The following is a 23,562-nucleotide window of genomic DNA, read 5'->3' as shown; positions in this document are numbered from 1 at the left end:
CAGGCAATATAACTTTATTACATATAACATGAAATGTGGGCATTACGTGAAACATTAAATTAATTACATCATTTGAAAGTTATATCCAAGCCCTTCAAATTACACTAAAGTCAAAAAATTAATATCCTACATGTTTCTCAAAATGACGTAAAGAATAGACACCTATAAAACTTTCGGCTACCTGCAATACTGAAATGCAGCTTTTATGGCAACACGATAAGCATTCATTGCCAGTGGCCATGTTATAACGTCTAAACAATACGTAAAAAAGTAATTTAAATAGTTCTTAAAATTCAACTCAAAATATACAATATGTTATGAATTCCATACATCTAGTGACTAGTCTATAACCGCCTTCTCTCCTTTATACATAAGCAAGAAATTATATTCCTTACATACGAGACAATGATAATTTTAGATTATATAATTTTCTTTAAAGAATTTAATGATCTTATATTTTAGCACAGTATTAGCTTTTAATTTCAATATCACAATAATAATAATCACAATATGATTGTTTTTATAATAATGTTAAAAAATTCTAATTTTTTTATTTAAAAACATTATTTTCTATCCGATATCTTATCGAAAATTATGATTAAATAATGAAAACATGTTCTTCTTGATAAATTTTTTTCTTCACATAAACATATAAGTTATGTCTTTAACATTATATAAACTTATTTCGATATTTAGCATTTAAAAAATAAAGATATTCTCATCAAGAATTTTTTTTTTCTGAGTGAAAAAAAAATTTACTCTATTTTGTTTATATGATTTATTATACGTATTCGACGCAAGAAACCATGCTCATTTTATATTAAAATCTTGTTCTTTTTTTTCATTAAGTCATAAACCTCAAATACCACTCACCTGCATCTGATAACAATCTCATCGTTAATTTTGATAAGATATTGCGGTAAAAATCCACGAATGTGTTTTGTTAAGGATTTTCCAATTCAAAAAAAAATGAAGTGGAATCATATGAATTTTTATTCATATGTATTTCTTAACAAAGAACATTTTGGCATTATTTTCAAAATAACACTGAACAAAATTTGAGCAATAAAAATGATAATTAAAAAATATCTCCTTCAATAATGATATTATAAAATATTGATATGAAAAAATGAAAAAGAATTATTTATAATAATAATTTAAATACACAATCACAAGTTATTTTCACATTTTCACAGCATGACGTCATATTTAAAGAGAATTGTGCAATTCATAAACATTCTATACTCATACATAAAAATTATATTAAAACTTTATTTTTTTAATTAAAAAAAAATTCTTTTAAACTCCTTTCTTGCTTACAAATATAGTTTTTCAAAATCTCTTTTTTTCCAAATTAAATTATTAAAAACTCTCCTTTCTATGATTTAATGTTGCTTTGAAAAGTTACACAGTAAGTTTAAAGAAAACTATACGAAAAAATTTGAAAAAATTTAGGAACACTTATATATTAATCATAAACTTATTTTCAAAATTTAGTCAAGCTTTTATATAATGTAAAAAGGCTGAAGAACCTCCTGAATACGAAACTGCGAACGAGTGTACAATGTACATCATTATTTTGGAGAGATTCGGCAAAGGTTCAACATCTCGTGTCTTCGCCAAGTCTGTCTAGCGTTAAATACTACTATCTGATCACAAATTTCCTTTCACATAGCGTATAATATACCGTCACGGACCTACAAATATATTTCAAGTTTGATTCCGTTCATCTTTCGTCTTTCTAGTCTCAATGAAGCAAAGATAAACGAGTGACTGCGCGTACTGTCACAAGACTTGAAAAATTATAGAATCGAATAAATACGACATTATTGCGAATCGTATCGGCAAATATACCGAGAGCAACCTCAAATTGTTTCATTCACTGTCGCCTTTATATTCTCGCGATTACCATTGATAAACGAAGAATTGTAAAGCGGCCCCTAGACAATCAATAATATTGTACAATATTTCACGAGACAATTTAAAACAAACTCAATATAGTCTCCAAACGATCAATAACATTGTACAACTTTCAAATATTGAGCGCCTAGAAGCCGCTTAAGAACTTGTTGCTTTTAAGAGTAGCTGGACTACGAATAGTCCCGGTCCGCATCGCGATTGTACATATGTAACTGACGAAAAACGCGAACTGGCGAATTTATTTCACCCTTACATAATCAGTAAGGGAAAATTTAATGTATGTTATATCTGTCACGATAAGATTGATTTTTTTTATGCAACGTGACAAAGCCAGGCATTAAAACCACAGTCTAACTTTTCTAATTGGAATGTTGCAAATACAGTCCAATGTATTTCCTATTCTCGATGCTTCTTCCCAATCCTTTCCATTTCACACGTGCAAAATGAGAGTATCATTGATGACGTGCACAATGACATTTTTATTCTGTACATGCATCGCTAATTGACAAATCAATAAGGAGTAGTAATAACTAATTAAAATTTTAAGTAGTAGAGTAAAAAGTTAATAATAATTACTAATTAACTTTTAATTTGATTTAATTATTACAAATAAATTAATTTTTAACTTCCTAGTTATTTTAAAATACATAAGTTTCTTTAACTTATTAATGTTTTTCCCAAATTAGAAATTTATTTATGTTGAAAAATATTGTAAAGAAGAAACTATATTTCTATATAAAGGAACAATATATTTGATTTTATTACAAATTTAATTTATAAATGAAATATTAAATTTTTTAAGTAATCCATATTGTAATTGTTCTGCTATTTCGAGTAATCTAATTTAAAAAAATTGTGACATTCTAATTTAATATAAATAACACTTTTTTAATTAATTTTAATTTAATCTTAATTTTAATAAAGTTAATTAATTGACGCAAATTTTAATTGAGTTGGTTTTGTATCCACGTAATTTTTAACGCAATTAATTTTATACTGTTAAGTTAATTTTAACTTAATTTTAGAAAATATCAACTTATCTAATCAATATTGCAAATCAAGATATAAGAATGTGGAGTATTTGATTGTATTTTTATCGTAAGATTGGAAATAGTTATAAAGGTTTTCGATGTTGACATGTGGCACTTCAAAAGATCAATCTTATCGCTTTTACAGTCGACCTCGTATATTAAAAGTAGAATGATTGAGGGATATACACTTTCCGCTTCTCTCAATTCGATAGAATTTAATTGCACATCGTAACGTTAAAAATGATTTTTTATTCTACCGTCAGCATGCTGTGTATTATGCTCATTATTTTGCTAGTGATAAGACTGTGGGTAAGATCGATTAATGTCTAATTTGTAGACATAAAAAGATAGACTTAGTATTATATATGTACTAAAAAAAGTATTTTATTTTATCTAAGATATTAAATTTTATAATTTATGTTTTATAATTTCTGTGCTGTGTAAAACTGAAGTCTTTAACAGTCATTTAAAACTAAAATTAACTATTTTTTGATATTTAAAAAGAGAAACAGAAATAAAACATTTTAATACCTGTAAATTAAACACTTTTTTATTATAAGTGTGTATACACACACACACACACACACACACACACACACACACACACACACACACACACACACACACACACACACACACATCCACACAATCAATATTGAGTCTATCTCTTTACGTTTATAATCTAAATAGATGCTCGTAGATCAAACAAGATCTCACAAGACAGCGTGATATTTGTTTGCGAACGTAAAAGTCAATAATAATCAGCAACGCATAATTATTACGAATGTTTATTTTGTTACTACAATTTATCATTCCACAGTGCAAATTTGCCCAATCTAAAAAGTATTTTATTTTATTTAATGTAAATATAGACATAACACATATTCTATGTAATTAATTCATGTAACTATTTTATTATTATATTACATTATAGTTATTGTATAGTTCTGATTTTTTTGCTTCTTTTTATAAATATAAAATATAAAAAACTGAATTAATTTTTTTATGATCCTTACCAAATATACATATACGAATGAAAATTCAAATTTAATATGTGTGAATATAGACAATCTTAATTCCACACTTTATTTCTTTCGTGAATCTACGATTCTACGTTTATCACAAAAGAAATAAATGGTCTCTTAAATATTTTTTAAACATGATAAATGTCAAATTAAAATTAGATTTTAAGAATTTTAATTATACCGAGATAATTCTATTATTTATATTATCTGTTTAAAATAGTAAAATTTTTTTCATCAGGAAAATAACACGTTTATATTTTCTTTTTTTTTAAATTTTCCATGTAATTTATTACCTTAATATATATTACCTGAATTATTGCCATGTAATTTTAATTTTAAATTGTAGAGACTATAAAGGAGCATTATATAAATAAGACTGGCTACTAATAAGAAAAAAACAAAGATATAGTCTATTTCTTTCAATAACATAATATTATTTTATATAAATTGTTTATTTTTTAAACAAATTATTTTCATATAATAAACATAATGCATGTAACTTCTTAAAAGACTTATTACCACTGTTTGCCGTTATCTTGATACAATTATCTAGATAATCATACAAATGAAAAAAGTGCTTTATCTTATCTTTATCTAGATTATTATGTAGAATATACATATATCATTTGCATCTTTATCTTAGATTTAAAAAGTATTATCTATTTCAAATTATCTAAATCTAAGTTACCAATTTTGTGGGATCTACATGGGATCACTGAAATATAGGTATACTGGAAACAGCGCTGATGGTCAAAATGTGAAAGAAAACTAGACGATCAAAAGGGTACATTTCTCCTTGTCGTACAGTCAAGTTAAAAAGCTTAAAAAAATGTTCAAAATTTTGCATGATATATTTAATCACGTCATATAATGATTCACATTTTATCATAGGACTGTACAGTATGTAGTTTTGACTATTGTGCGCATGCGCAGAAGGTTAAAAAGAGAGAAATATCCTTTCGACAGCAATCTATTCTTTCCTCGCGTTCCGCTTATGACATATGCATGCCAGTAACGCTTCTAGTATATCTAATATATTTCAGTATCTAGAATGCAGTCGTATATCACAAGTCGATCACAATGATGTTTTTAAGAAATAAAATTTATAAAAATATAAATATAAATATATTATTTTTGTGTTTAATGTATCTATCTTATTTTATGTTCCTACCTGCATAAAGTTATATCCATAATAAAAAAAGGCCGTGGGAATGCGAGAAGTTCACTCGTGGTCGAACGGTATTCACTTTTCCGCAATGCTGATTGGTTCTCTCGCTTGACTCACTTTATATTGCGAGAGTTGCAATTTGACAGTATAGTCAATACAGGCGCATGCCAAACCGGCGCTACGTGCTAGTATCCATCCACTTTGTAAAAAGGAGATATTATTGATATTATTGTAGCTTTTTCAAAATGCTAATTGGCTGTCTCGCTATCTCGTTATCAAGTGCGTTATGACTTGCTTCACTTCGTGTCATTTCCAGTTGTCAAACTATCAATTTAATAGTTACAATTATTATTACAATTTATTTTTAAAAGATAAAAAACAAAAAGTCAAATAGGGCGCGCTTTGCGCGCGTCTATTCCGCAACACTGATTGGTTCTCTTGCTTACCTTGCTTCTCGTTGCGAGAGTAGCTGTCGATGCGATTGAATTTTAACAGTTGTAAAGCTTAATTTTGACAGCCCCGTTGAAAAAATGAGATGAAAATCCAGATGGTTATCCACATGTATGTGGATTCCCATGGATTTTAGGTGATTTTGTATCCACATGTATGTGAATTTCAGTATGGATGCGTGGCAGTTCGTTAAAGAGTATGTTTAAAAAAAAAAAGATTACCGTTAAGAGGATGCTAAATTGCCCGTCAAAATTGAGAGTGGCTTATTTGGACATAGTGCAGATGGACACGTTGCAAATGGACACAAAATAATGTACATGGTTCAAATAGACACGGTTTATTTGGACACAGAAATTTTGTACACCGCAAAGTTGTACATCGTAAAGTTGTACACCGTACATTTCTATACCCTTTTGTTTAGGGCACACCTACCGGCAGTATATATGTGGGGGGGAAGGCACGGTTACGGTGTAGAAATGAACTGTGTATACAACTTTGCGGTGTACAACTTTAAGGTGCAAAAATGTACAGTGTACATTATTTTGTGTTCATTTGCAACATGTCCATCTGCATTGTGTCCAAGTAAAGGTCACTCTCAAAATTGATCAAGATCGATAACGTAGATTCATTTGTTTATCGTTGTTTATAAAAATATTTGTTTCAAAATACAAGTTATGAAGCTTATACGTACAAATAAACGGTATCCCGCAGTTCGGAATAGGTTGAGGAATAAGAATATATTCGTCAAATCACGATTACAAGCTGTAAAAAAAAGTTATTTGTAAAATCAAATCTTATTTATTTAAGGGAATGCTACAGTTGTCTGTTTTACCAATTGAACGTTAATTATGTTTGGATACACTTTGCTTTTAATTAATTTCATAGAATTATAAATTCTTCTCCAGAATTAAAGTATGGACAATAACAAAGGGTGGGTGAATATTTTACAATTTTATGTGAAAAACGAAGAAAATTAGGAAATTATACTTTTGTGCAGTCGTCTAATGACTTTAATCTGCAGCTTTAATCTAAGTTTTAAATACTCTATACTCCACATAGGCCGGTATTCATAGTCGGGTCTTATATTTAAGATCATCTTAAGTATTGTCTTAAAATGCCATCAACGAATCACAAAGCCGTATTAAGACATTGCTTGAGACGATCTTAAAATAAGATTTGACTACGAATACCGGTCATAGCACGAAATATTATAGTAATATCGCAGCAAAATTGCAATATTATATATTACAGTAAAATATTACAGAAACATTATTGACATATTACATGCACATATTATAAATAATATTAAAATATTAGGTTATATTGTATGGATATTACATTTTTAAATAGCAATACGTTAGAATTGATATCATTTACATTAAATTAAGTAAGGGTTTATAATAAGTGCTAGTATGCTTTAAGCCGTAAGAAACTGATAAATCACAGACAAAAATGAGAAAAATAATTGATTATGATTGATTAATTTTTTACGTCTTAAAGCTTATTTTTAAACTTAATGTTAAAATGTCATTAATGAGTACGTTTACACGTTACCTTTAGCTGGTATTCATAGTGAAATCTTATTTAAAGATCGTCTCAAGCAATGTCTTAAGATGCTAATACAACTCTGTGATTGGCTGATGGCATCTTAAGACAGTATTTAAGGTAATCTTAAATATAAGATCCGACTATGAATACTGGCCTTAATCAGGTTTAATGACATCGATAGTGCTTAGATTTCAAATTACATTTTTCAAAAAAATGAAATGGCGGTGATGGCCAGGCTAACAATTGATATTACTAAATCCGATTAAGGATAATGTGTAAACGTAATCATTAACATTAAGACGTTATTACTTTATTATTTTATAAATACGTATTATTTTATAATTTGTAATAAAATATTTTTAAAGAATTATAAATACACTGAGCAACAAAATTAACGCAACAAAAATTTTTACCAAAATTTCACTCAACTTCAAATAATTGTAACTTTGCGAGAATTTATCGGAAAGTTCGTATTGAAAAGTTCTTTTTTTTCATTTTAAAGCTTGAAGTCTCTACTTTAAAGAGCATTTATTAGATTTTGATTTTCTCCCTTTCCCTTTTCGGCATCTCTTCAAAAGTAAAAATGTGATTTGTCTTCAAAAATTTTCATTTTTTGACGCGCTCCACGGAATGCAGCAAATTGTTCTTGTAAATTTTATAAAAATTATCGTAAAATATGAACTTTTGCCAACAAATTTAAAAAAATTAAAGTCTGTACGATTTTTTTTGGCGGAGTTATTAAGATTTTAAGAAAAAATGGTTATTTTGATTTTTATCGCTTATTACTCGTGAATAGATCAGCGTACAGCGCTCCGCAAAAAAACAATGAAAAACTAAAAATTTGCACTTTTAAATGTTAATTGATAAGTTAGGAAAAGCTTGGCAAATTTGTCACAAAATGTTGCAGGAAATTATTGAGAGGTGTATAAACATATGACAACGTTTACAAGCAGTAATTGATCAAAGAACGTTAGTGTTTATTACTGGGGAGTAATCTTTTTTACTGGGGAGTAAATACTATAAAACTTTGCTTTAGCGATGTGATTGGATCTTTCTTGACGACAGTACATTGAACTAAATGAAAACCGTAAAATATGCAATTTTTTACGTAATCTTTGAACGCAATTTGTTGCCAGAAAAAATAAATCTACGAAAAAAATAATAGCATTCAAAAGTTTAACTTAATAATAAATTTAAAATTTTTAAATTTAGAAAGAATAGATCTCATCAACCCTTTCATTCCAGTTCCCAATTAAAAAACAAATGATTATGCTACCTTTGCACAGTCATAGATACTGCAGCTATTTAAAAAACTTCATTGAGCAGGACCAATTTTATATTATAATCAAAAAACCATGTTTTTATTAAACAGGTGAATCTAAAATTTGCCTAATTCCTTAATTTAATTTATTCTATTTAATAAACTTCAAACTTTCAGCTTTCCAATGCTTTTTTGCTGAGCGCTGTACGTTGATCTGTTCACGAGTAACAAAAGCGATAAAAGTCAAAATAACCATTTTTTTATAAAATCTTAATAACTCCGCCAAAAAAATCGTACAGACTTCAATTTTTTTTTCAATTTATAAAGAAAAGTTCATATTTTACGATAATTTTTATAAAACTTACCAGGAAAATTTACTGCACCCCGTGGAGCGCGTCAAAGTATGAAAATTTTTAAAGACAAAGCACATTTTTACTTTTAAAGAGATGCCGAAAAGGGAAAAGGAGAGGATCAAAATCTGACAAATGCTCTTTAAAGTAGACTCTTCAAGCTTTAAAATAAAAGAAAGAACTTTCCAATACGATAAGGTTTCGCAAAGTTACGATTATTTGAAGTTGAGTGAAATTTTGGTGAAAATTTTTGTTGCGTTAATTTTGTTGCGTTAATTTTGTTGCTCAATGTATATAAAAAAATATATTTTAAAAAATAAAAAATAAAAAAATTACAAAAATACTATGTAAATATCACAGTAATACATTTGTGATATATTACCATTATATTACTGTGATCCATTTCGGCGGACATTTTAATACTGTAGTAATATTTTTATAATATTTCTGCAATATTTATATATACTATATTTCACTGTAATGTAACGGGAAAACAATATTTCTGTGATGTTATCGTAATATTCCGTGCTATGTGAGACATACAAAATAACTGTTATGCACCCAATTGTTATTACAGGAAAGAATAATAATGTGCTTTCAGAAATGAGCTAAAAGCTTTTGGTATAAGAAAATACCCGTAGGAAAAAATTATGCAAAAATTACTGCACAAAAAATTGCATATTTTTGTGCATGAATTTCTGCAGTTTTTACAGATTTTTGTACAAAGTTTTCGCCTTCAGAATTTTTTTGCAGAATATTTTGCAAAATTTTATGTAATGTTTTGTAAAGTTTTTTGTCTTCAGAAAAAATTACATAAAATTCTGTAAAATATTCTACAGAAAAATTCCGAAGACAAAAATTTTGTATAAAAATCTGTAAAAACTGCAGAAAATCATGTACAAAAATATGCAATTTTTTGTGCAGTAATTTTTGTATAATTTTTTCCTACGGGTAATGTATCTGAATATTTTATATGTATGTGTGAGTGCAGAAAAGTCGATAAGTAAAGTAATATAAAAAAAGTTTCGTTCTCAATATAAAATCCATTTACAGATTGATATTAATATGTGTACTTTAATTCTAGAAAAGAATTTCCAAATCTATATAAGAAATGTATACGAAATCTCATTAATGATGTGCACAAATGACTACATTATCGACCCCGATCAAGTTTGAGAGGCTGAAAGTGAAAAATGACAGTTTACGTGACAAACAGTTATGTGTGTATGCGTACGTGCATGCGTACGTGCGTGTACGTGTGTATATAAGAGAGGGTGGATGGAAATATGGACACTTAAGGGGCTACATATATCTAGAAATTTAGAAAAAATGCATTTTTTGTTTTTTGCATATTTGTAAAATATAAAGTCTTGAGAATATTCCCTGCAAGTTTCAAAGTAATTCCTTGGAAATTGTCGGAGATATAGCGAGAAAGATCTAAGCGCATTCGACGACGCTGGGGCGCGATGGGTACGCCTTCGCAGCAGGTAGTTTACGCAAGAATATTACGCCAACAAGCTAGGATCGAAGCCTTTGATGCCGCTACATCTGGAAAGGGTTCACTGTATGGCCCTGGAGTGGATGACTCCATGTAAGTTTGAAAAAAAATTATCTACGTTTTAACCGAATGTTAAACTTTAAACGCGTTTTTCTTGAAACTATGTTTTCAAAATGCGTACCAAAAATATCTCGGAAATGGCTAGACCGATTTACTTGAAATTTGGAGAGACTTAATCTACACAAAAAAGGGCAGTCTTTATCGTGGCGGTTTTTTTTAGAAGCTTTATTTTTTACAGTTAAGAAAACGACCGATTTTTATCCTAAAAAATCGCTTTTTTTCTTTAAACGGTCGCCATTTTGCCAAAAATCAATCTTTTAAAAATTGGCCACGATAAAGACTAGATAATTTCATACAGTTTAAGAAAATTCTAGGCTGGTCTGTTTTAGATAAGTCCTGTACGAGTTGCAATTAGTACCGCGGAGCATCTTTTTTCAACAAAGTCTTGCGACGAGGACAATATCTCTGCCATTTTTAAATATTTTTAGTTCAAATTTATTCTGAAACATGTTTTAAGAATGTATTTTAAAATAAAGAAAACTAGAATTAATTACATACATTACGTTTCAAAACAAATTAATCGAAAAAAAGGTCTATTTTTTACGTCTCTAAGTGTATGTAGTCCCTTAAGGCCTTCACACACGAATTGACATAACCATAACATAAGGTTTCGACGCGTTGGATTGTGCGACCGTAACCGTAACCTGCCATAATCGGCTAAATCAAGTACGTGATTGGTCGAAATCTTACTGTTATGGATATAATATAATTATAGATATGACCCAGTGAACACATTTTATAGCGGCAATGTAACATGGAAGTTACATGTAATTTAACATTGTTATTCTTGTGATATGTAGGTGCTATATGACATGGAAATAACCTATTACGTAATATTTGTTATACGCAAGTGATATAGCTGTTATACATCGTTTTGGCGTTACAGTTATTCAACAAAAATTGTATAATCGTAACATAACACGTTCGTATCAATGTTATTACGGAACGATGCGTCGTAGTTGACTCAGAAATCAAACATTATAACATCCTGAATGACAGATCTATTTGATAATAAAAAAAATTATTATAAAGATAATGTTTTCAAAAATAACGGTTTGTCTACAATTACTGCGCACAAAAAATGTACAAAATCTAAATTCATCATGTGCTGAACAAAAACAGAATAATAAATGTATACTATTCAATTTTTCTTAGAATTATGAATATATAGTTAACCATCTAATTAATCATTTGAACGCTTCAAAGATTAGTGCTAAATAGATCGCAATTTCCAACAAATTATTAAGGTTATGGAAAAAGATAAATTTAACAATGAAATTATTAAGTAAATAAATTAATGCTATTTATTTTTAATATGTTTTGCAAAATTAAATTGCTTTTATAAAAAATAATATAGTTGCGTCAGTTTATAACATATAGGTATATGTAGACAATAACAAGTACCCATATCGATGAGTCAAATTGGTGTAGCAAGTAGAGTACAAGGTTCGTCATCCTAAGGTCCCGGGTTTAAACCTAGCAGCGGCAAGTAAGAATAAAATAAAAAATAACATAATTTAAATTTAATTAATTAATAAAAATTTATTCTAAATTTAGTATGTGCTGTTGATAAAAATAATTTTAAAAAAATAAAATTTTTATTTTATTTTATTTTTCTTTGTAACTGTTGTGTGACGGTTAGATAACATGTAATTATAACTTGTTATATTGCTGAGTCGGAAATTGTAACTTACATGTAAGTTACGTGTAATTTCAGAGTAACGTAACCTGTTATATTTGGTTACATTGCTGTTACACTGCTACTATATTACTGTGTTCACTGGGAGTTTCATGCATGGTATCTTTCTGTTCTCAAAAAACGGCGCATTAGTTAACATTCTGACACCATTATGTTATCTTTTAGAAGTCTCTTTATGTTATCATTTTCAGAAACAGGATATGCTTATCATGCGTGAAACGAAACGCATGTAACTGTAATGTGACGGTTAGATAACCTGTTATATTCGGTTACATTGCTGTAACATTGCTACTATATTACTGTGTTCACTGGGTTTGAACATTCATTTCTCGAACATCCCTGTGGTCCATTTTCTTGCCGTACTAATATAATACAGATTTCTTAAACATTTGATAAATACGTTACTGGATATTAGTCCAAAAACATGGCGAAATACCACATGATCAAAGACAAAAAGATCAAAGTACCGATAAGAAGTGCCCCTACTATATGATATGGGTAATTATGAACGGGCGTAATTACGAACGTTATTAAATTAATACATGCATAAGAAATAAGTTTACTTGTCACAAAAAACAAATGTCACAAACGCAACTGCTTGAAAAACTGCCATCAATGCAGTACTCTTGTGCTAATTTTCAGCATTTAATACACATTATCCAATGCACATTGTTGGTGCATTGTTGAAACAATATACTTCTCATTGCAAATTATGCAGAATTTTTCCTTTTTTCACGTTCTTCTTCAGCTTTCTTCCTCTTTTCTTCAAGTCTTTTCTTTCAATCTTCGTTTTTTTGTTTGGTAGTGACGGCTTCGTAAAACGGATTCTCCAAATGAAAAGGATATCCTTGTTTAGAATAGCAATTGAGCGAGCGAGAACTTTAAAATTTATTAATGAAAACAGTTTTACGCGGAAATGGGAGGGACATGGGGGCGGAAATAAAACTTGCCGTTCGGGCGTAAAAAAATAAAATAAAAGGGAAAAAGAGAAGGAAGAGGGATGAAAAAAAAATTAAAAACGGAAAAAAATGCTGGTCCTGCGGGGAGATGGGAAATTTTCAAAATAAATATGAAATCCCGGGAATGCACAACTTAATTGATCTCAGCAAGGAGGGACCAACTCATATTTTAGAAAGAGGGAATACATTTTGTTTCTTTTTTAAGGAAGTTGCTGTTGTTTGTTTTGAAATATTTCAGAGTTTGTTGCGGTTAATTTGATTATGTTAAGGCTGGAAACTGACATTAGAGGTGGAAGGAAAAGAAAAGAATGTTAAACGAAGACTGTCGCTTATTGTTTCCAACTGTGGTTTTCCGTGAGACTATAGACAAATGCCGAGAGAGGGACAAGGGTGCCCTTGCAGGGCGAAAGGAGTCCACGGGAAGTTACCTTCCTTGTCCGAAGAACAAGAAAGAAGGGCACAAGACTCAAAAAAATGCAGCGAGAAGAAAAGAAGGAGGGCGTTGAAAAACTTCGCCGCAAGAAATCAAGGTCCTGTCAGGTCCATTGGTCAGGGAGCTGACCACTTCCGTGTAGAGAGTGGATGAGGAGTACGACTGGCGGAAAGGAGGAACCAAAGAAGACACCAGTAACCTGCAGCGACGCAGGGATAGAGCAGGAGGCGTTGAGGTGCCAGGCTCAGAAAGTCATTCTCGAAAAAGCCCTCTTTAAGTTGTCGGGACGACAATTTCGAAGAAGGGAGGCAGTGTTACCCATGTTGCACGTGTCGCCCATTGAGGTGCCTATTCGTGCTGGTCTAGAGGATCTAGATTATCGAACGCCGGTATGTTGATTACATTTTGCCCAACACTGGTTTTGTCGCTTTTACGTTATATAAATGATTGATTAGTAATGTTTTTAATATTAATTAATAGAGAAAAATACAATTTTTAAAAAATATTTTTATTTGAAAGTTTCCCTGTTTTTTAAAGTAATTTTTTTCTCAGATTCTTTATGGCAAAATTTACTAAAAAAATTAAAAATTATGACTTTCAAATAGATCTAAATTTAATAACTAATTTATAATAACACGGGAAAGATAGGTATTTATTAGAAGTTTATTATTTAGTATAAAGAGAAACAACATTATGAGTGAGAAAAAATTATATCGTCGGTGTTTTCTGCTCCTGTATTCAAATACACAAATAAAAAATTCAAAAAAAAATCTTTAAGAAAATAAAAAGAGACGTAAGCTATAGTTCAAAGTAGCACATGAGCAGATGATTTAAACTATTCAAACAATTAAATTCAAATTATTGTTGTAGAGATCATTTTAACGTAAGTAAATAATTTTTGTACTGATTGCTTTTTAAATTTATACTTATAAAATAAACATACGGTTTTTCTAACCTATAAAATTCTTTTTATTTATAATCTGAGAGTGTTCAAATAATTTTATATTAGAATTTTATACTACATATTGAATTTCTTACATAAATCATATAATAAGTTTTAAAATATTTCATTTCAACATTCTCTACATTAATATAAGAAATTTTTACCTAAGGATGTTACACAATCTTCACAGGTAACATTTTCAGTGATTTCATTTTCTAGCGTTTGTTATTACAAAAACTGTATAATTTTTATTTCTTATTTGGTATTCTGGATATATTTTTCCTTTAATAGTACAATGTGAATATTCTGTACGTAAACAAACATAACTTATAGCAGTATCGCTGCAGGTTTCTTGAGATAACTTATATTAAAATTTTAATGTCCAATGATTATTGAAATAGAAGAATATATATTATTTAAAATTATTAGTATACATATACACATATGTTGTATTTACAAAGATGCTTTAACTAGTTTTATTTCTGCTGTGTTAAATCTATCGTCAGTTATTAATAAATTCAACCACTATCTATAAATATGTCAATTTTTGGCAAATTTTTTGAATTTGCTTTGGCAAATCCTGTTTCCGCCACATTTTGTATTAATAAATAATTATTTATAAAAATAATGATATATTCATTTTCTCATAAGAGGAGCGTCCAGAATAGCCACGTTCGGATTGATTATAGCCATTCACAAGTGATTGCTGCTATAGTTTTCCTCTTGTATCCACCAATTAGAACATTGTATTTTAAATTATTCAATTGATGGACGTGAGCATTCTGGTGCCATTTTCTCATAAGTAACAATATGACGTCACGACAGCAACAGCCAATCGTTGAGCGTTTATGAGTCACGTAAAAATTAAAAATATAGCAGTATTTTATTTATTATTTTAATTATTAATAAAAATTCAAAAATTTATATCTATAATCCTTATAAATTATAGAAACTTATTTAAACAAAAAACATATTATATGCTTTTTATTTTGAATTCTTCCTTCTTGATGTGTATTTGTAGCGAAAATAATTGTTTATTGTGATATACATAAAAAAACAAACATATATTCAATTGACCTATACTTTTCCTGTTAATTGCAATAAACATATGCGGAAAACACAATTGTCGACGAAAACTTAAAGAATGTGCTAAATACAAATTTGATGTAGGAATATGGAAATTAATCGATGTAACACAAAAGTAAAACCAGAAATATTATCTTAAAATTATTTATAAATAACATTAAACAGGAAAAAATAAATACATGGCAATTATGTGTAACTTTTGTCAAAATATATTTGGCAACTTTTTTCAATAGCAATATGTTGCGCCTTAAAATAAAAATACACGGAAGCTTTAAAACAATTTTTATTAAAAATATTATTCGCTATAAGAATATTTAATGTAAGAAATAAGAAATATTACCGTGTTGCTTAATTTTTTAATTCGCTGTTATTATATTGCACTTCTGGTTCTGACAATGGTAACCATTGTGCCGAAGCACCTTTTCCGGATAATACGCGCTGAAACAACTCTTTTTGACATGAACCAGATACTTCGCACCTGGCTAAGAGATCGCCATTGGCTCGCAGCACAGAGAATTGTAAGACACAATTCGGTAATACATCGTTGCTGATATCGAAGGTAAGAATATCGTTCCATACGGGACTGGTGGCTTCGCGTTGTATACTGGATTTCTTCTTCTTGATACTTTTACCATCCTGAATGAGCGACACCTAAACATGTTTTATCTTAAGTAAGAAAATTTAAGAAGAATTCATTATATATAATATATACGGTATAGAATATGTAATTTCAGCAACATTGCAACATTTCAGTATTGCAGTAATTTTGCAACATTTTATCAATGTTGCAGTATTACAATATTTCAACAATATTGCAGAAATGTTCCAAAATTATTGCTATTTTAGAAAGATTTCAACTGAAAAATGAAACATATATTTCATAAAAATTACAAAATATGCTTACAACATTTCTGAGATCGCTCTAGAGTAGCAAAATGTCTACAATTTTTGTACTTGAAATTTTGTAGAAAAATTGTTAATAATGATTGAAAAAAATTAATAACTTTTTTGTAATATTACCAAAGAATTATTGAAATGGTTGAAAGTTTTTTGAAATTCTGACTAATTTTGAATTGAATATAATAAAGAACAATGTTAAAAATCGTCGATTTTTGAAAAGGAATCAGAAAGCCCACAATGCCAATTGGCCAATTAAATATAAAATTTTCTAATTGATAGTCTAGCAGTAAATTTTTAGGCATCGACCGATATGAGTGAATGTATGCTATTGGGATGTGTGCTAGCCCTCCCAATTTTCGGCCCCAAATGCAAACAGATTAAACCTGTTCTATATGATTCTTAGACAATATACAATATCCTATACAATACGAAAATACAGTTTAGAAGATGGGAAACCATGGGGAAAATTTTTTCAACCAAATTTGTGTATTAAAAATGATTTTGCAGGGCATCAATCATGTAATTTTATATGAAAATTTTTACTCTTTTTCATTTTTCACTCTTATTTCTAAACTTTTTCATGACCAAGTAACAATATATTGAAGTAGGCATTTCAGGGGTTTTTTTTTTGAAAAAAATTGGAGGCGTACTGTATAACATAATTTTGAAAAAATTTTTCTAAAAATTTACAAAATTTTTTATCAGTATTTTTTATCAGACTTTTTAAATTAAATAAATAGTCTTATTGCTGTTTATAACATTTTTTTCATCAAATTGGTTCAGCCGTTTCCAAGAAAAACGACTTTTTTATTTTACTTTCTTCCTCTACAATTCTTAAAAAAATGTAATTGTAAGAGTGATATTTGCAGAATTTTTTAGTTATATAGATGTCAATATATTGTACCAATTTAGACTTGTTACGTGCGGGGACAGTTTTTACATGCTTATCACGCTATGCTCTTTCAAAATAATTTTAATAAATGATATTTATTTAAACTAAATGTTTATTTTACAAAAGTTTATTTTAAATCTTACTTGTATCAAGTTAATAACAAATGTATTTTAAGACTATTCATTTAAAACATATTTTTTGCAAAAATATCTAATGTTAAAAAATTTTTTTTTAATAAGTAATTTTGTAATAAGTGCTTTTCTTGCATAAAAATAATTTTTTTTTTTTTGTATACATACGTACCTTCACGTATGGATTAGCGTTTGCAGGATCGTTGAAAATTGATAAATTTCTTGCTCTAACAACAATAACTGTTAGTTTCTCGATAGACAACTGATATGAAAGAGAGACCATTAATTCGCCCAGAGGTGGCGCCTTAAATCCACCTTCCGTTCCATATCGCAGAATTGGTTTTATAATGGTGACCAAGTTAGTATTGAGATTTGGCACGGAGGAAAGAGGAAGTTGTACATAGCCTAAACCACGATGTCTTGTAAACGCATCGAAATCATACAGCAGGATTTCTAATGTTCTTTCAGCCAATGATGATGTAGGCGTTACTTCAAATACAAAATCTTCATCGAATACTGAAAAAAGTAATATATATAGTTTAATTCTTGGAACATAGTTCTTAGCAAGAATTGTTATTTATATCACTTTCAAGAACTTTTCATATTATAAATTTGATAAATTTTAAAGTTTTCTTCAGAAATTATAAAAAAAAATGTATCAAATTATATATAAGTAATCATTTACTTTAAAGGAGTCATCTCCGATAACTTTGACTTTAATACATTTTATTAAGGATACTCTTTTGAGTGACCTTCAAAAGAGTTTAGCCATTACTGATATATTAAAAAGTTACCAATAAAAAAATCAACAATATAAACATAAATTAAACTTCATAATGTTAACAAAAGTCAAATATAGTACAAGGTCCTCTGAATAATAAAACTAAAATAGAATTTGAAAAACACAGGGCCAACAAGCCACGCACGATTTTTAATGCAAAGACAATTTTAACTCTTTGAGGCCAGAATTTTTACAAATACATTCATGAAATACAAACATCACATATGTAGGTTTTTGGAGTCACTGATTACAAATCTGACATCAATATTTTTTAATTTAAAATTGCAGATTCAACATAACGAATCATAAAATTTTCAAGTTTATTGCTTTTGTCGTAATTTGGTGCATAGGGATTTTTTGGTTTCCTAAATCCGAATCTGATAAAAATTTTCAAAATTAAAAATGGCAAATCTAATATAGTACACTAAATGGTTTTATAAGTTCTTTATGGTCAATAAATATTAGTTTTCGGGATAAGTTTTCGAGATAAAGCCTAGATAACACCAAAAGAGATCCGATAGCCCACAATGACTCAATTGGCCGATTAAATATGAAATCTTCCAATTGATAATCTAACAGTAAATCTCTGTTCATCAGCCAATATAAGTAGATGTGTGTTATCGGCCCGATAGTATCGGGATGTATGCTAATGGGACTCTCCCAATAACACCTAAACACTCGTATATACGTAAAGAGGCAGTTTGGAGTCTTAAATTAATGCAGATGTGACGAACTGCAGTGTTCTTCACACAACACACTAGAATATCTATTTCAATACGAGCCACTTTGCTTTAAATCTGAGTGGATTCTAAACTGTTTTCACAATGATGAACACCCACACAGCAGGGGAGCTCCCGGGGAGCTCCCGAGGAGCTCACAAAATTTTTCATAAGCTTCATTTAAGCTTCCAAAAAATTCGCACGGAGCTCCCTGGGAGCTGCTATGTCCGCTTTTGAGAGCTCCTTGAGAGCTTCATTTGAGCTCGCAGAGAGTTTATAAATCATGTTTTAAGAGCTCCCTGCGAGCTTCAAAGTAATTCCCGGGAAGCTTTTATACAAGCTTCCTGAGAGTTTCATTTAAGCTCGCAAGGAATTCAGAAATTATGTTTTAAGAGCTCCCTGCGAGCTTCAAAATAATTCTCGGGAAATTTCTATACAAGCTTCCCAGGAGCTTTTATGTCCGTTTTTGGGAGCTACCTGAGAGCTTAGATGAAGCTATCGGGGAGCTTATATAGAAGCCTCACGGGAATTATTTTGAAGCTCGCAGGGAGTTCTTAAAACATTATTTCTGAATTCCCTGCCAGCTTAAATAAAGCTCTCAGGGAGCTCTTAAAAGCGGACATAGGAGCTGCCGTAAAAAATTTTATTTTTATAATTTCCCCCTTTTGCTCTCTCTGAGTTGCGAAGGCCCACGAACTCTCTTCGTGTAACAAAAACAATATATACTACACTTTGCTGCTAGTGAAGTACTAACTGCTAGGTAAGCCGTGAGTGATGGTTTTCTTTTATAAGCCTTTTGGAGTAAATTTTCTCACGAGAAGAAGCGCCGTGCCTTCGCCTAGTGGCGATCTTGCGAACTACTCGTGGCTATATGATTATACATACAGTACATTAATTTACCCGATATGTTCAATCTCTGGGAGTTTGTTTTGTCAAATTTTGTAAACTTCTTGAAAACTCAGCAAAACGAACTCCCTGGGAGCTAGTTTTGTCGAATTTTGTAAGCTCCTCGGGAGCTCAGCAAAATGAACTCCCTGGGAGCTTGTTTTGTCGAAATTTGTAAGCTTCTCGGAAACTCAATAAAACGAACTCCCTGGGAACTTGTTTTGTCGAATTTTGTAAGCTTCTCGGGAGCTCAGCAAAATGAACTCCCTGGGAGCTTGTTTTGTCGAATTTTGTAAGCTTCTCGGAAACTCAATAAAACGAACTCCCTGGGAACTTGTTTTGTCGAATTTTGTAAGCTTCCCAGGAGCTCAGCAAAATGAACTCTTTGGGAGGTTGTTTTGTCGAATTTTGTAAGCTTCTCGGAAACTCAATAAAACGAACTCCCTGGGAGCTTGTTTTGTCGAATTTTGTAAGGTTCTCGGAAACTCAGCAAAACGAACTCCCTGGGAGCTTGTTTTGTCGAATTTTGTAAGCTCCTCGGGAGCTCAGCAAAATGAACTCCCTGGGAGCTTAATCGGAGCTTTGTGCTGTATGGGGCATTTATAACCACTGCACTGTTTTTATAATACATGTGATCCATAAAATAAAAAAATTAAAATTCGTTTAGGTTAAATGTGGTTAAAAAAGTACAGAAATCAATCCTTTTTTGACATCCTGTTTCATAACAGTATATCTTAATAAGTTGAAGACTGATGTAAGATTCGTAGTGGACTTCCGCTGGACCGCAAAAGGTTAATATGAAAACTAATTAATCGACATTATCTAATGTACACAGTACACATATACGTTTCGAGCAGGAATTTGGTCATCTTCATTGCGAGAATTACAATGTATTCTGAATGTCAGCTTATTACAGTTTCGTTCTTTAGTTCCTTTTGCTTCAACGACTGTAGATTCACGTTAGTTGTAATCACATGGGAATACAATTAATGTAAGTTACTGTTCTCCCACTAAGTTTTGGCCTTATCTCCCAACATGACGTCTTTCTTTGACGTGTAGATGAGCTTCTCATCAAAAGTTATATGCTGATTGTAAAAAACAGTTTTCTTGATCTTTACTAGTCCATGTATATTAAAAAAATCATTATTAATTGTTGTTACTTATTAATTACAACACTAACAAGGGAACGGACAGAACTGTCCCTCACCGATTTTAATGAGCTTCGGATATGTTATAGAACATAAGAAAATATTAGACCCATATTTTTTTTTATCTGCGTATCTCGACATTTAGGGGTTGAAACCACCCCTCGAAAATAACGCATTTTTTCGTTTTTTGCGAATATCTTTGAAAATATAAGGTTTATGAAAAAATGTTCTATACGAAAGTTTTATGGCATTTTATACTCTTTACAACAGTATATTTATATTTTTTAAAAATTTCAAATTTTTTAATTTAACCCACCCCCCATCCCTTTTTTTCAACATTTTAAAAATTTTGTAAGGACAAAAATTAAAGAGCATTAAAAGCCGAATCCACCCATATATAATAACATATGGGTTCCATCATTCTCAATTATTAGCAAGCTGTCCGTTCCCTTGTAAGTGCACTCAATTTTGCAAAAACTAACTGATTAATTTTAATGCTTACTTAAACTACTCCAAAAAACTAAAGTCGAAAACCCATGTGATATATGTATACAGTACAAGCGTTGACTTTGTTTTACTCTTAGTGGAATGCCCTTAGACTTTGACTGCTGACAAAAATTTGCAACAGGGTAAACTCAACGGGAATCTCTTCTTTAATATATCAAAAATGTAAAAAAAGTCTACTTCTTTAAATAATAAGCTTCTTTTTTTATTTCACAAAATAAATGCAAAATTAAGGTTTTTGGTAAATAACTTTGTAACTAAACATTTCTTTAAAAAGTGAATGCTGCCAATCGAAAGAGCAAAAAATTTCACATTGTTCATAAGTTTTTTAATCAAAACCATAATTTAAAAAGCTAGAATTTTTTTAAAGTCTTGTCATTTTGTTAGTGACCTAGAGTGGCGGCAAGTGAGGAACGCCGCGTGAGCCCACGCACTCGGCATAAATATGACCCTAATATCCGTCTAATTAAAAAATATTTTTTAAAACAATTGATTTTGATAAATCATCCTTCAAATTAGAAGTTTAATGTAATTTTTACATTAAAAGCGCACTTCGCGTTTTCGCACTCATTGCATACGGCAGCTGTAATCAGCTGTCGTAGAAAATTAATACTATCGATCGTCTCGGTCAGCTGTGACAAACAAAGTCGGTTATCGTGGAAATTTGAACAGCGAGGGTTGTTGTTGTTCTTGACACACGTCTTTGTGTTTGGACATGATTCAAGAGCTTCCGTTGTATTCGTTCATTAATAAACGCTTAAGAGAAATAAAGTCTTTTCTTTCCAGACCGGAAACGCGAATGCTTGTGCTGTGAGGGAAAGTGCAACAATATATAGCGTCAAAAAGTTTGAGCGTCAACTTATAAGTTATAGAAATTATTACACATTAAATTATTTGTCAGTGGAATACATGTCACAAATTTCGTTTTGTTAGCCATCGCTTTGTACGGACGTAATTTGTAATAGGTATTCCATTAACGCTATGTATGTTCACTGACTTATGTATTATACTTGAGAAGGACCACAATCCGGATGATCGAAACGTCGTTTTAAATTTTAATAAATCATCCTGCCAGTTGTGTCGTCTTACAATCCTCTGCTTATTGAGTTAATTATTTACTGGCAATTGCATAACTTTTTTTCTGCGTTTATTCCTTTGTGCTTTATGGTGAAATTCCTTGAATGACAAACTGGCTTTGCATGTGTGTGTATATATGAGTCTGATGTGTGGGAAATAAGACAAGTGAGCTTTTTCACTCTAAAGATTTCGATATCTTAAGATTATACCGAATTCGACAGGTTGCAATCGAAAGCTCGCATAAATAATAATTATATAATAAAATTGTCACTAAATTTTTGATTATGACTTTTGTTTCTGAGATATTTTAACTAAAATTAAATTTGACTATTTGACAGCTAAATTCCAGATAAAGCTTTAGGACATCGCTTGATATATATGTATACATGTGTGTGTGTGTTCTAAATTTTAAAAAATAAATAATAAATTTTGAGAAAAATCTTCACTAGAATAATTTTGTAAAAGTATTAAGTATAGATACTTACCAGGATTTAAAGTGCGCCTGTGTATTCTAGTTTGCCATATATTATTACGATCAGGTAACAAACGTATCTTGGCATAAGGATCTGCGATGTCGCTCAATTCACGAGCACGAAGATCATGTGCCTTTATAAAATATGAAAAAAAAAGAATTAGCTTGATCTATATTTAGTAACGATCAGGATTTGAAACTACTAGGAAAAAAGTATTCTTATATTTTTTAAGTATTTTAGACTTATAAAAAAAAGAAAATATTCTATAATTAAATTACTTAATATTTGAATTACGAAAAATGACAAAAACTACAAAGTTTATGATAAAAGCTATAAAATATATTTACTGTTAGTGTTTTTATTGTATATTTTTATTTATGTAGCATTTAATATCCATTAATATATAAAATACGTTTAATAAAAAAGTCCATTACACACACACACACACGCGCGCGCGCGTACGCGCACGCATGTCGCATACACACATGCACGCACGCACGCACACATGTGTACCCATACAGCACGAGAAGCTCCCGGGGAGCTCCCGAGGAGCTCACAAAA

General features: G+C 30.1%; 1 protein-coding gene across 1 annotated transcript in view; it reads right to left on the bottom strand.

Moving 5' to 3' along the window:
• Nucleotides 1–14,681: 14,681 nt before the first annotated feature.
• Nucleotides 14,682–23,562, bottom strand: part of LOC105832056 (synaptotagmin-6) — a 32,923-nt gene continuing 24,042 nt past the window's right edge. The window contains exons 6-8 of the mRNA XM_036291252.1: nucleotides 23,014–23,134; nucleotides 17,587–17,930; nucleotides 14,682–16,142 (exon numbers count right to left, since the gene is read on the bottom strand). Of these exons, the coding sequence (XP_036147145.1) occupies nucleotides 15,840–16,142; nucleotides 17,587–17,930; nucleotides 23,014–23,134 (768 nt within the window). The 3' untranslated portion in view covers nucleotides 14,682–15,839. The remainder of the gene's footprint in view (nucleotides 16,143–17,586; nucleotides 17,931–23,013; nucleotides 23,135–23,562) is intronic.

The sequence above is a fragment of the Monomorium pharaonis genome, chromosome 8, assembly GCF_013373865.1.
Source record: "Monomorium pharaonis isolate MP-MQ-018 chromosome 8, ASM1337386v2, whole genome shotgun sequence".
Lineage (NCBI taxonomy): Eukaryota > Metazoa > Arthropoda > Insecta > Hymenoptera > Formicidae > Monomorium > Monomorium pharaonis.
Note: the sequence above shows the minus strand (reverse complement) of the source record. Positions and strands in the feature narration are given on the sequence as shown.